Source organism: Theropithecus gelada, chromosome 12 (genome assembly GCF_003255815.1).
Source record: "Theropithecus gelada isolate Dixy chromosome 12, Tgel_1.0, whole genome shotgun sequence".
Lineage (NCBI taxonomy): Eukaryota > Metazoa > Chordata > Mammalia > Primates > Cercopithecidae > Theropithecus > Theropithecus gelada.
Window position 1 is genome coordinate 63,259,077 of NC_037680.1, and position 14,118 is coordinate 63,273,194.

A 14,118-nucleotide genomic window follows, 5' to 3' on the forward strand; every position below is an offset into this window, starting at 1 on the left:
AGGGGCAGCAGCATGCATGGAACTGTTATCTCCTAAGATAACGATGCCTTTATTTTTTTGGAATACCTCCTGAATCTTTTTTACAATTAACTTTTATTTTTGTGTGTAGAAGGACTGCGTTGTAAAATAATGATTAAACAGTATAGTAAATTCATAAACCAGTAATGTAGTCATCGATTATCAAGTTTTATATGCTGTACCTAATTATATATGCTATACTTTCATACAACTGGCAGCACAGGTTTGTTTACACCAGCATCACCACTAACACATGAGTAATGCATTGCACTGCAACACTATGATGGCTATGATGTCACTAGGCAATGGGAAGTTTTTAGCTCCATCATAATCTTCTGGAAGATTATATATGTGGTCCATCATTGACTGAAATGTTGTTATAGAGCACTTTACTGTATTAAAATTTATTTCATTTTAGGAAGAATAATGAATTCTTCATTATTATATGTATTTATGTGTAGTTCCTAAGTTTAACAACAGTTTTGTACTGTTATTTAGATATGTTGAATGACACTTAAAGACTGACATATGCATTATAGGATACAACACGCTGCAATTTCTACCTTTTTCTTTCCAGTGTCTGTATTTATGCTGAAAGTTCAGGTGAATGACATCATCAGTCGTCAGTACCTGAGCCAAGCAGTTGTAGAAGTGTTTGTAAACTACACGAAGACAAATTCCACAGTAACAAAAAGCAATGGAGCAGTCCTGATAAAAGTACCCTACAAATTAGGACTTAGTTTAACTATTATTGCTTACAAAGATGGCTACGTGTTGACCCCTCTGCCTTGGAAAACCAGAAGAATGCCAAGTAAGCACTTAAACACTATTTTTGTTTTGTTTTGTTTTTGCTAAATATAAATGAATTTTTTTCTCTGTTTGGGGAATATCTTGTTCTGGTAAGCTGAAAATGAGAAAGCTTAAGTCAGTATAAAGAGGTTAGAAGGGAGTGCCACTTTGAAGAAAACATTGTCTTGGTCTTTTCAGGCTGCTATAATGAAATACTCTAAGCTGGGTAGCTTGTAAAGAAGAGGAATTTATTTCTTGTAGTTCTGGTGTCTGGGAAGTCTAAGATCAAGGTGCCAGCAGATTCTGTGTCTGGTGAGGGCTTTTTTGTTTATAGATGATATCTTCGGTGTCCTCACATAGTAGAATGGGCAAACAAGTTCTCTTGGGCCTGTTTTAGTTCAGGGTGTTATGTCCCAACAGGTAAACTATCTGAAACCTCCCTAACATATTATAGATTTAATTCATTTTTTAAAATTGGCAAAAATAATCTTTAAAGAATAAATGTGCAAAGATACATGGGAATCTTGTAAAAATACATCTCCTAGGGGCGATTTGCCATTACAGACAACTAAAATATTATATATCTACAAAATTAACAGTGAGTGATATTGTGCTATAAGTTGTATTATGGTGCAAATTGGACACAGTATTTATAAAAATGTTATCTATGATAAGATGCCATTAGAAATCATTGAGAAAAGGTTGGATAGTCATTAAATGATAGATATATTTTGGTTAACTATTTGGAATAAATTAATTGAATCCATATGTGAAAATATATTGCTTAGATCGATCAAATGTGTAAAATAATTATATTAAATAAGAAAATAAACTATCTGACCTTTCAGTTAGGATGGTCTGTTTAAATTTAAAATCAATAAAAGGTGCCATAAGCTATATATGAACATATTATTTTAATAAACTCCTGTATGTCATAAACATAAAAAGCAACTAAGGTTGGAAATATATTTGGAACAATAAGGCATAATGTCCTTAATATGTAAAGAATTCATACAAATCAATATGAAAATGCCAAGACCCTGACTAAATAAGGTAAATGGACAAAATCATGGCCTATCAATTTTCAAAACAGGAAATACAAATGGTTAGTAAATATGACAACATGCTTTAATAATCTAAGATCAGTACACCAAAGAAATACACACTTCTTAGATTTTTTTTACCTTAAAAAAGTTGTTAAATGATTATCTTTAATATTGTCAAACAAGATAGGATCAGCATTCTCAAACATTCTCGGTAGAAGTACAAACTGGCAAAATTACCTCGGTAAAAATTTTTGAAATGTTTGTGTCAAAGTCTTCAAAATCTTCATAAACTTTGACCCAGTATTCCACTTTATGAATCTGCACAAATAAACGCATGTTAAAATATTAAATACAGTGGACAGACATTCATGCACCAGGAAGTTGATGCAATATTTTTGTAATAGTGAAATGGAAACATTCTAAATCTATGGGATTAAGGCAGTAAATAAGTAAATCTTGATACCTTAATAAATGAAATATGTGTGTTAAAAATGTTACGAAAAGTACGTTTTGAGAGAAATACGTTATTAAATGAAAAAGACAGGGTAACAGTATTCTGTATACAATATCATAATTCACTATTTTAAAAAATCACAGGAATACCCAACAAAGAGCTATAATAAAATATTATTAATGATTGTTCCTGTGGTGGTATTGCAATGATCATCACTTTCATCTTATTTTCTGTGTTCCTCAAGTTTTTCACAGTAGGTATTACATCCCGTTTATAATAGGAAACAATTTTCATGGGAAAAGAAATCTGAATGTGTTTGAGGTTCAGATTCTCTTCATGTTTAATAGACGTGTGACTGAGAAAGTATCCAAATATGGGTTAATGTCTTACTTAAAATCACCTTGACGTTCAAACTGTGACCCTCCCACCTCTCCAATTTAATCCATTAATCAGTCTAAATGTTAATATATTCTGAAATTGAAATTACATTTTTATTTGGTAGTTCTCTTTTCCTATGGAAGGAGAAAAGTATATTTCATTTTACCTCCATACATCATTGTATACTTTTTGTATTTTACTTTTCTCCATATTTTCTTTAAATTCTTTGAAATATCTCAAAATAATAAAAGTATTTCCATGCAACTGTGTTTTCTCTTAAGAGATTTGAGGATGCCATCCTATTTCTATTTTAAATACACAGCATAGAGGAAAGATATCAAACGAGAACTTGTGCTTTGGGAACTCCTCAAAACTGATTTTTCTTTTGAAGGATTGATAAGTTTGATTTGATCTTGCTTGTAAAATGGTCTTTTGTGCCAGCTTCTTGCTCCAATCTTGAAATAATATCTTTCAGGTAATCTGCACTTAACTCATCCCAACAGGTAGTTCAGCTGCCTACACTTGTAGGCAGGTTTACCTCCATCCTGCATTACTACTAAAGGTTGACTTTAAATCATTTTGTGCGTTAAATTGTTTCCTTCTCTGCCAGCTCAGGATCGTTTTGGCAAACCACACCGTGTGCAGAAGAGCACTGTGCTCTTATGTGAGAAGGTAAAATGAAAAGTGGATATAGTTTTAGTCTAGAGAAGCTTGAATCATGGAGCCAAAAAAAATTTTTTTAATATTAATAACAAGTAACAATTAGAGAAAATATATCGGGGGTTATTCAAGCATTTAACTTGATCATTTATATCTGGGGTTACAGAACATCATTCATCACCTTTGTATAGACTACTACTATCACATGGAACAGATTAGTAAAATAAATAGTGTTAACCAATGTTTTCTTCTTACTTTATTGTGGCCTTTTTCCTCCATCATATTTTATATTCATTCTTCCTTTGTTTTGAATTGCTCTTCCCATCAAGCAGTTGTTCCCCGCGACACACACACTTTTTGAGACTTGCTGTTACGAAACTATATTTGTCCTAGTTTTTTCCCCCTCACGTTAAGTACAATATTCTAACGGTGCTATATTTCACAGTATATTCGTCAGTTACACTCTCACTGTTCCCGCAAAGTCAAGCAAATATATGGCTATTTGAAGACACTGTTTTAATTACTGGAAAATTAGCTGGTAAGTACCATACTTCTAAGTAAACACTTAAAGTTATTGTTGTATAGCTGCACTTCTTCACCAAGAATCAGTGTGAATTATAACTTGAGAAAATCTAAATTGTTCAGTATGATTGGTACTGACTATAAGTTGATCTGAATTGATACTTATTTTACTGTCAAATGAATGGTGTGGCTTTTTTGTGTAACAGGAATCATTTTTTCCGTTACTATTTTAGGACCTCAAATAGGCACATTGTAGAGAACTTCTGTTCTTCTTTCCAAGTCACATTTCTTACTGGGGCTTCCATGGTGGGAGGAATTGAGGAAAGGGCAGGACATACTGCTCAGGCCTTTGGGGCTAATTTGCAGATTGCCTCCTTCCTGCCTCCCGCATTAAATTTGTCGCTTTCGTGGGAGGTGCCTAAGACTTGGTAGTAAAGTATCTGCTCTGTAGATGTGATTTGCCTCACTTGTGTATCCCAAGGGGAAGAATGCAGAAATCATATTTTGGGTACTGATTCAAACTGTGTCCTCCAATTTTGCTTTACTAGCCATGAAGATGATCATTTCATCCTAACTCCCCGCAACCCGTAGAAACCTCAGAATTCTGTGACTCTTTGATTGCATATTTTAGGAAACCTCTATAAATGACAACAATTTACCTGTTTGTTTTGTATTGGTAAATTTATGTTTAGGTCTAAAGTGTAATAGGAATGACTGATACAGTGAGAAAGCCCTCAGAGTCCAGTAAGAGCGTCATGGTAAAAAGAACTCTCTGTGAAAGTTCTTTTCGTATTTAGATGCTGTCTTATCTATTCCTAAACTATGAAACCAGAAAATTTATTATTTGGGAAGAAAATAAACTAGGGCTTGCTGAATCTTGAAGCAATTTACTGAGTGGGGCTGTAGAATCTCTTACTTATGAAATACCAAGACATTTGCCAGATTTTTTTTTTCCTTTGGGATGGAGTTTCGCTTGAGTTGCCCAGGCTTGAGTACAATGACGTGATCTCGGCTCACCATAACCTTTGCCTCCCGGGTTCAAGTGATTCTCCTGCCTCAGCTTCCCAAGTAGCTGGTATTACAGGCATGTGCTACCACACTCAGCTAATTTTGTATTTTTAGTAGAGACGGGGTTTCTCCATGTTGGTCAGGATGGTCTTGAACTCCTGTCCTCTGGTAAACCACTCGACTCAGCCTCCCAAAATGCTAGGATTACAGTCATGAGCCACTGTGCCTGGCCAGCTTTTGTTTGTTTGTTTGTTTTTGAGACAGCTGGCTCTGTCACCCAGGCTGGAGTATAGTGGTGCAATCTTGACTTGCTGCAACCTCCACCTCTTGGACTCAAGTGATCCTTCCACCTCAGCCTCCCAAGTAGCTGACACCACAGGCATGTACCACCATGCCTGGCTAATTTTTATGGTTTTCATAGAGATGGGGTTTCACCATGTTGGCCAGGCTGGTCTCAAACTCCTGACCTCAAGTGATCCGCCCATCTTAGCCTCCCAAAGTGCTGGGAGCTGCCATGCCTGGCCTTGCCAGAATTTTGAGCTAGTGACTTTTGCTGTGTATGGCAGAATGGTAGATGTGGAGCCTTGTGTGAAAGAATGGAAAGTAAATAAGAACCACAAGTATACAGAGAGGCTATGTTTAATGCTGTTGGGGCGTTAATGAAATTAGCTTCTTCACAGTTCCTCTTCAGTGTTTGCTTTGATGCATCCCTACCCCTTACTGGCATCTTCAAACCCCATTAAAAATCATAGTTTCTGCTGGAATGCATGAAACGGATCTGTGTGACCATGTCCTGTACCAATCCTTTGCCACTGTGCCAAGCAATGGTAAGCACTCATTTGTCTGGAAAGTACTGGCCATGCCTTGGCAGGTTTCTGTGAGAACACTGTGAGTCCTCTTGAATTCTCAAATCCCTTCCTTTTACTGTCTCATTTTCCTAAAAGGTGACCCATTCATAAGGCCAGGCAGGAAAGTATGAATGTTTCATAGTGATGTTAAATCTTTCTGTGAAAAATACATATCCTTACTGCTAAACTTCCATAAAATGTTTCATTAGGTTTGTACAGTGGAAATTAAGCCTGTGTGTTTATGTATTTATGGCCAAAGGAGAAATTAGAACATTTAGGAATGTAAAAACCTGACAGAAGCTCAGCTAGACATTTTGCTTAGTGTGCATGTATTCAGTTGTTAAGAAATGTGGTCTTCAAAATAATTAAGCCACATATTAAAAGAGCAAGTCGTAGGTAGTACCTGTGAGTGATCAGAAGGCTTTAGATTGTATCGTCAACAACCAAACAAAAGCATATAATTATGTTACTTTTCTTAACTATTTTCCAGGTATTACTTTTTCTAGCTTCACACACACAAAAACTACAAACTGAGAAGTCTTACATTGTTTCATTTATCATTTATTGTCATGCAGCTCTTTAAAAACTGATGTCTTTTCTGTTCTAATAATTTAATTGATTACTTCTGTCTTCATCGGTGACCTTACTAAAGTTCAAAGCAAAAGCTGATGTTTCTGATAATTTTCAGGTGTAAGAGTTGATCTTTGAATTATTAAATTCAAAATCTGTTGATTACAGAAATATCAATATTGTCACTGAATTCTCACTTGATAAATAATGTTAGAAGATACTGAGATATTTATACTTAGGAAAAATTCAGTTACTGAGATATTTATAAATTGAGTACCTGGCATTTGAAAGACTTTTAATGCGTGGTTAGTTAACTGATAGAGAAGCTTACCCACTTAAGTATGTGGCTGAATATCATCAGAGACACTTTTCTGTTGCAAGTTACTGAAAACCCAGTTTAATCTAGCTTAAGCCCAAAAGAAGCATTTATTTATTTCTCTTATAGATGGTAAGTGTAGGAATAGGACAAACTTTAGACATGGCTCGATCAGGACTTCAGTAGAAATAACTGAAAACTGGTTCTCAGTTTCTCAACTCTCCACTCTTTGAATGCTGCCTCGATTTTTAAACAAGCTTTCATTTTTTATTGCAAGATGGCTGTTACAACTCCTGGATGTATACCTGCTCACATAAAATCCAGTCCAAGCAAAACACACATTACATCTCATTAACTGTGCTTGGGACAGGGCCCATCATTGAACAAATCACTGTGGCCAAGAGAATGAGATGCTTTTAATTGGTTTCAGCCCATTCTGGCATGCACCATCAACTCCGCTACTGTTATAGAAATGAGACCCCAAATGAAACACATGGGCTAAAAATGGTCAGTGTGGGGTTCCCCAGAGTGGAAAGAAAAGGGTGAGGAAATTCTGGGCAGCAGAATCAATCAGTTACAAAGGTGCGTTGTGTCATCTAAAGAAAGGAAAATTTCTTAGTTCTGCATTTAAAATAATTACATGAGAAGATGCTAATGATATTTAGCAATAATTATAATTGCTTCTTTTAAAGTAAAACATCCTGACCAATGCTGCTATGGTCAACATGCCTTTATCTCTTTGTTAATAAGGTTTCCTTTATTCCAGATGCCAAATCTCAACCAAGTGTTCAGTTTTCAAAAGCCTTAATTAAACTTCCTGACAACCATCATATAAGCAACGTTACCGGCTATCTTACAGTTCTACAACAGTTTTTGAAAGTGGACAATTTTCTGCATACAACTGGAATTACTCTCAATAAACCAGGTATTATCTTTTTGCATAATATAGTTATAAGAAACATTAGTATACAAATCTTTCATCAAATATTTAGCTATTTAGATAGCTATTAAATATTCAATATTTAAGCTATGGATAATACACATCACTTGAGACATAAATCTAGTTATTAAAATGTATATAATAAAAATTCCCTTTATCCAATGAAATATATATTATTCAATGAAAGAAAAACTCTGCATACATTATTTCAAATGCATGGAAATTTTGATTTCTTCTAAATTTATTAAATTTTATTTGATCCAAAGCAGGTAAGGTACAGAAAATAGTTATGATTATTGTATAGCTTTGAAAATTTAATACATTTAAAAATTAAAATTCAGTTTGTATTTTTTTCATAATTCTACCTATTCATTTTTAACCAACTGATGAGAAGTGTCAATAATTGAGATATAAAAAAGTTTATAGATTGGAGTAAGCTATTGTAAATATTTGCTATTCTCTGTATAAAATATAAATACTGAAAATACATGTATTTCAGAGTCAACAGCACTCATATTTCTATAAGGCTGTCATAATATAAAAGTTAGGGGAACAATGGAATTTTACATTTAAAAATACATTCATAAATAAACCCCTTAAAAACATCATTTCCCTCTGTATATCCATACTTGTTCCGCCATTTTTTTCTTTTGAGATAGGGTCTTGCTCTGTTTCCCAAGCTGGAGTGCAGTGGCGTGATTTTGGTTCACTGCAGCCTTAACCACCCAGGTTCAAGTGATCTTCCTACCTAAGCCTCCCAAGTAGCTAGGACTACAGGCGTGCACCACCACACCCAGCCAATTTTTTTATTTTTTGTAGAGATGGAGTTTCGCCATGTTGCCTCAGCTGGTCTTTAACTCCTCTGCTCAACAATCCACCCACCTCAGCCTCCCAACGTGCTGGGATTACAGGCCCGTTCTACCATTTTTACCACTCATTGTAACCTAACTGAAAATCCACTGTTTAAAATAACCTCAAACAGTCTATAATTCTGATAGTTTCATCTTTTTTTCCAGATATTTTGTTTCATTTGAGGAACAGCCAGCGATGAGTGATAACAGGAAATAAGTATTTTGGTTAGATAGTTTTGTTTTGTTTTGTTTTGCTTGCTGTAGTTGATGCTATCAGTGCCCCAGCCAGATGACACTCATTCTTCTGTTACAAACCTGCTTTTCCTACTGCACACATCTGTGACTGCCTGAGGGCATTCCTTGGTTCCAGGAAGCACACTTGACCGTCACATGGGGCAAGCTGTCAACCGATGACACATAAGAGCTGGTGTGGCTAGGACAACTCTGAGCCAGTGTATGTCCCCAGTGGAACTGAGCTGGAGTTACCACAGTGATAACCTGCTTGTTAACATATCCTGTGTTGGCTCCCTTCCTTCCTTCTGAATTATGCTTCTCTTAGTGATAGGTGCTTCCTGGGCTTACCTACAAAATAAACTATTTGCACTCAAATTATTATCTCAGGGTCTGCTTCTTGAGGAAGCCAAACTAAGACATCTGCCAAGATTTTCCAGATGTAACCTACAGCATGCTGTAAATAAAAACATTTACTAGAATGGTATCTGTACACACTATCACAAATGAAGCTCATGGCTCTGAAGTGTGTTCATGGCCAAGACTCATTAGGTCCAGTGGAAAAGGGTCACAATGAACTCTGTCCCCCAACACTGTATTACCTGCTTTTGAGAGTATTCATTAAAAGTTTGGATTATCCTGAGAATGCTGCTATCATTTAAAAAGTTCTAGAGCAGTGCTGCCAAATGGAAATACTCTTCTCTGTCCAACATGTGGCTGTTGTGCTCTTGAAACATGACCAGTGCACTGAGGAACTTAATTTAAATAGCCACATGCAGCTAGTGGTCACTCTATGAAGATTACACAGTTCTAGAGTTCAGTGAGGATACAAATGTTCTTTCATAAAAGTTTTGTTCTCCTTCTCATTCTTTTTATCAGTCTTTTTCCCCTTGCACCATTCTTTTCTCCTCCGAGTTGGCTTTATCTCAAATGCTGGTGTGTCGGTGTCAACAGTTTGTAAAGCTACTGACTGCACAGAGCTGAAGGGTGGGGTTGAAGCAGGTACTTCAGAAAGCCAGCCAACTGGTTTTACTGAATAGTTTGATGTAGTTACTTAACAATTTATACAACATTTGATTTGTGCTTGCAGTGGATGACTTACTAGCAATACCAGCCTATAAAATATATATGGCACTGCTTTGCTTATTTAATATTAGTCCTTCAGGTAATTTACTACAGTTAATTCTTATATTTAATTGAAAATTTTCAATAAGCCGCTACTTGCCCTGTCTGATGGTTGAAGCCATTCCAGATAAGTAGTCATGATAATGAGTACTCTTTCTGTGGCTGCCAAGGCCCTCCACTCTTGCCTGTCTCCCGTGCTGCCCTCTAGCCCTGTGGCCACCTTTCTTTCCTGCACCTGCCAAGATCACTTCTAATTTGGAGGCTTTGGACTTGTTTATTCTGCCTGGAAAGTTCTTGGAGGTCCTTCCCATTTGGCTGCAGCCCAGATGTGCCCTCCTCAGACAGGAGGCCTTTTTTGACCACCTAATTATGTTCCTTTTCTAGATTATCATGCACTTACATTTGGATGGGGGAAAAAACTGATGAGGAGTAAATACATGGGGGGAAAAAGGATATTTGATAGGAATTATGAAAAAAGTATTGCAGACAATATCAGAAATTATGTATTTACTGTGTCTTTGGGGCCCATATGAGTGCATGGTGCTGGTAGGGACTCTGTAAATATTTGTTAAATGAATGAACAAAATTCTAGTTTTGAAGCCAAAGATTCAAAAGTGTAGACCAAAAGCAAATAGATAAAAAGTATACTTTCACCATCTATTTGTAGAAATACTGTAATTTAAAAATCTATAATTTTATTCTTCATAAATATTCTGGTATATATTATAACTTTGTTTGGCATTGCTAATATTTCAAAAGCAAAAGAAAGGCACTTTCTGCTCCCTCTCTCTGCCCAGAGTGTAACAGACATCTGTAGATAGTTCCTGATATTTAAGAAGCCTTACTATAAATTGTATAATTAAATCTTTAAAACCTTAGGCAAAACAATATAACCAATTCTGTTATCTCCCTTTCTCCTACTTTTCAAGCTTGGAAGTCTAGTATTAGTTTTAAAATCTAAGTTTATATTCTTTCAATTGTATGACTAATCAAGTATATTAAGACATAATTTTTATCAAGTAATATTACAGTGATTTTGTTTCATGTTTAATTGCCTAAACCTATCCATTAAAAATTATACTTTTAATCTGAATGCTTTTTATGTAAGAAGTGCAGCTGGATCTGTGGGTTCTAGCACTCCTTGAAACAGATGGTCTTGGAAAAGAGAAGGCCAGATATTTCAGATCCACATCTGCATTGATGGTGTATGATGGAGCCTTTATTTGAGTGTGGTTCTGTATGAGATGGGGTTTTTTTGGTTGTTGCTTTTTAGATTTATAAAAATATTGAATTGGATTCTAGTGCCCTTATATCAGATGACTTAGATAACTTAGGTTCATATTGATTTATGTTACATTGCATAGCCTATATTTACACAATATTTTAAAATTACATTTTAAAAATCCTTAATGTGTATTCAGTATCTATTTGATATTAAAATAGATAACCCTTGGTGAAATAGAGGAACTACTTATTTTAGACCCATAATAATTAGGTAACTACCACTTCTATTTATGTATGATTTTAATAAACTGTCCTCTTTTATAGGTTTTGAAAACATTGAATTGACCCCTCTTGCTGCAATATGTGTGAAAATATATTCTGGAGGAAAAGAACTAAAAGTCAATGGCTCTATTCAGATTTCTCTTCCTCTTCTACGTCTGAATGATGTAAGTGCAGGGGATCGCATACCTGCTTGGACATTTGATATGAACACAGGTATGTGAGCTAGCTTAAAATATTCTGAATATTTGTCAATTGACTAGCTGACTGTTTTATCTTAGAACTTGATACAGCTCTAGTTTTTCAGTAACATCACAAATGTATTTGTTAGTGACCAAAATTGACCTCACTTTAATATAATACAACTATTGGGGAAATGATGGGAATACACATGTCAAAAAATAGCATTATTTATTCATTCCATTACCTTTTTGTAGCACCACCATTCTGAGGTAGAAATAATTTTTAAAAATTATCTCTGTTCTTAGAAGTTTGCTTTTGTTTTGATAAGCTCATAATACCTATCTAAGAGCATGGTTTAAGGCAATTGGGAAATGTATGCTAGTTTCATGAAAAAAAAAAACATTATGTTATTAAGAGATAGAAAGAGTAATTGTTTTTCCAAAGAAACCCCTTAGATACTAGTTTTGTTCTCTGGGTTTTGCCTCCTAAATAGCAGCTGGAAATATATGTATATTTTCATCCTCAGCTTCCCTTTGTTTTGTTCATGGGTTCCCATGTAAATAAGGTAGGAGTATAAGTTACCAAAAAAAGAAAGAAAAGAAAAAGGAAAATGATCAGCCCACAGCTGAAAAGTTTAGAAGTAGGACTTCCTTGGGTGAGTCATGTACAGTCTAGTTAGTTTCACAGGGCTTGGGCTTGGTTTCTCTCCTCCCCGACTCCCATCTGTTTGCTCTGTATTAGCACCTTTCTAGGATAGGATTTCCCTTCAGAGTGACAAGAAGGCTGTAGGTGCTCTAATGTTATACTTTGCCAGGTTGAAGGCCAGTGCAGAGATTTTCTTAGGAGCTATGTATAGCAGAAGCCCTTGGACTCACTGTAGTTGTAGAGTGGAGTTTGCATGCCCATCTTAGAACCTGTCTTTGTGACCTGCAAATTGAATGCACAGATTTATTTAGACTTCAAGTCACGTGTTGAAGCTGGGGTGGAACCCTATACTGGATCATGTTGACGGAGAATAGGGCACAATAGATCCTCAAAGGAGACTTGAAATGGGATTTCATGTGGGTAATAAGACCCCCAAAACACATATGTTTTCACTATAGAATATAAGCAGTAATGTATCTATGTTTTAAAGAAAGAGTGGAAACTATATAACCATGATAGTATGCTACTGAAATCATTAGATTAAAAACTCTAAGATTTGGAGTCTAGTCTGTTTACCAGGAGGACTATTTGGAATAAGTCATTTAACTTATTTGGGCCTCAGTTTCCTGATTTGTTGAATGAGGAAGCTGTGTTAAGGCACTTAAAAAAAGAATATCTGCTGTTTGAGTCCTGGTTGCTGATTGTTCTTTCTGGCCAAGGCATTTATCTCTAATGTACTTTTCAGTGGCAACATTTTTTGAATTGATTTATCACTGATGTAACACTTGTGGACTGTTTAAAAGCAATAGATTAAATTATTCTCATCATTTTCAAGTTTCTCTACCTTATTAAAATACTTTTTTACATGTTGTAGATAATTCCCTATAATAAATCAATAAACCATAATACAAATATACACCAAACTCAAATAGCTTTGTTATGCTATTTATAAATAAAACTTCATAAGAGGTATAGGTTTTACTGAATTCTTTTTTCTTTTGACAGCAAATTTTACTGGATGAGGTAACATTTATTGAAAGTTTAGAAGATCTAGTTCTATAAGAACAATACCAACAGTACTAGACGAAAACAATACTTAGTAAAAAATTAAGGCCATAAAATAGTATATTTATATTTATATTTATAAAATAGTTATTTATATTTATAAAATAGTATATTTAATCAGAATATCAGAACAGGTGATACAAGGTATCTTAATATGCACAGTTTAAATAGAATCTGGAGAGTCATGATTTTTCTAAGTATGTCTGTGTCCTTAGTTTATTTTATTATTATTATTTTCTTTGAGACAGAGTCTTGCTCTGTCACCCAGGCTGGAGTGCAGTAGCACACTCTCAGCTCACTGCAGCCTCCACCTCCCAGGCTCAAGCGATTCTCCTGCCTCAGCCTCCTGAGTATGTGGGATTACAGGCATGCACCACCACGCCTGGCTAATTTTTGTGTTTTTTTTAAATAACTATTTTGTTTTAATATAAAATGACAATTTTTTTGGAATGACAATTCTTAATTTGTATGCCAAAAACATGTATTAATATCAAGAAATGTGAAAATTTAGTACTTTTTAATTTTAAAACTCACCAAATTAATAGATGAGTTTTTCACGAATTCCGTGATTAAGGCTTTGTGATCCAGTTATTTGAAGGTCTGATTCTAAGGTGAGTTTATTTCAGTACCTATTACAATAATAGGTGTCGTAATTGATAATTTTTGTGTTTTTAATGGAGACGGGGTTTCACCATGTTGGCCAGACTGGTCTTGAACACCTGACCTTGTGATCCACATGCCTTGGCCTCCCAAAGTTCTGGGATTACCGGCTTGAGCCACTGCACCTGGCCATCCTTAGTTTATTTACAGTGTTTTTTGGTCATGACAAATCATCCAAATTATTCTATTACAGTATATACCATATTATAATATGATGTGATATTAGCCTATGATAATATAGTGCCACAGTTTTCATAATCTTTGAAAAAGTCCCATAACGTATTCTATGCATGACCATCAGTTCTT

The 14,118-nt window shown here is 35.1% G+C and overlaps 1 protein-coding gene across 1 annotated transcript in view; it reads left to right on the top strand.

Moving 5' to 3' along the window:
• The window catches only part of FAM171B (family with sequence similarity 171 member B), a 72,965-nt gene that overhangs the window by 46,898 nt on the left and 11,949 nt on the right, over positions 1-14,118 (top strand). Inside the window, exons 2-5 of the mRNA XM_025404087.1 lie at positions 596-829; positions 3,791-3,883; positions 7,376-7,534; positions 11,305-11,475. Coding sequence (XP_025259872.1) covers positions 596-829; positions 3,791-3,883; positions 7,376-7,534; positions 11,305-11,475 — 657 coding nt within the window. The remainder of the gene's footprint in view (positions 1-595; positions 830-3,790; positions 3,884-7,375; positions 7,535-11,304; positions 11,476-14,118) is intronic.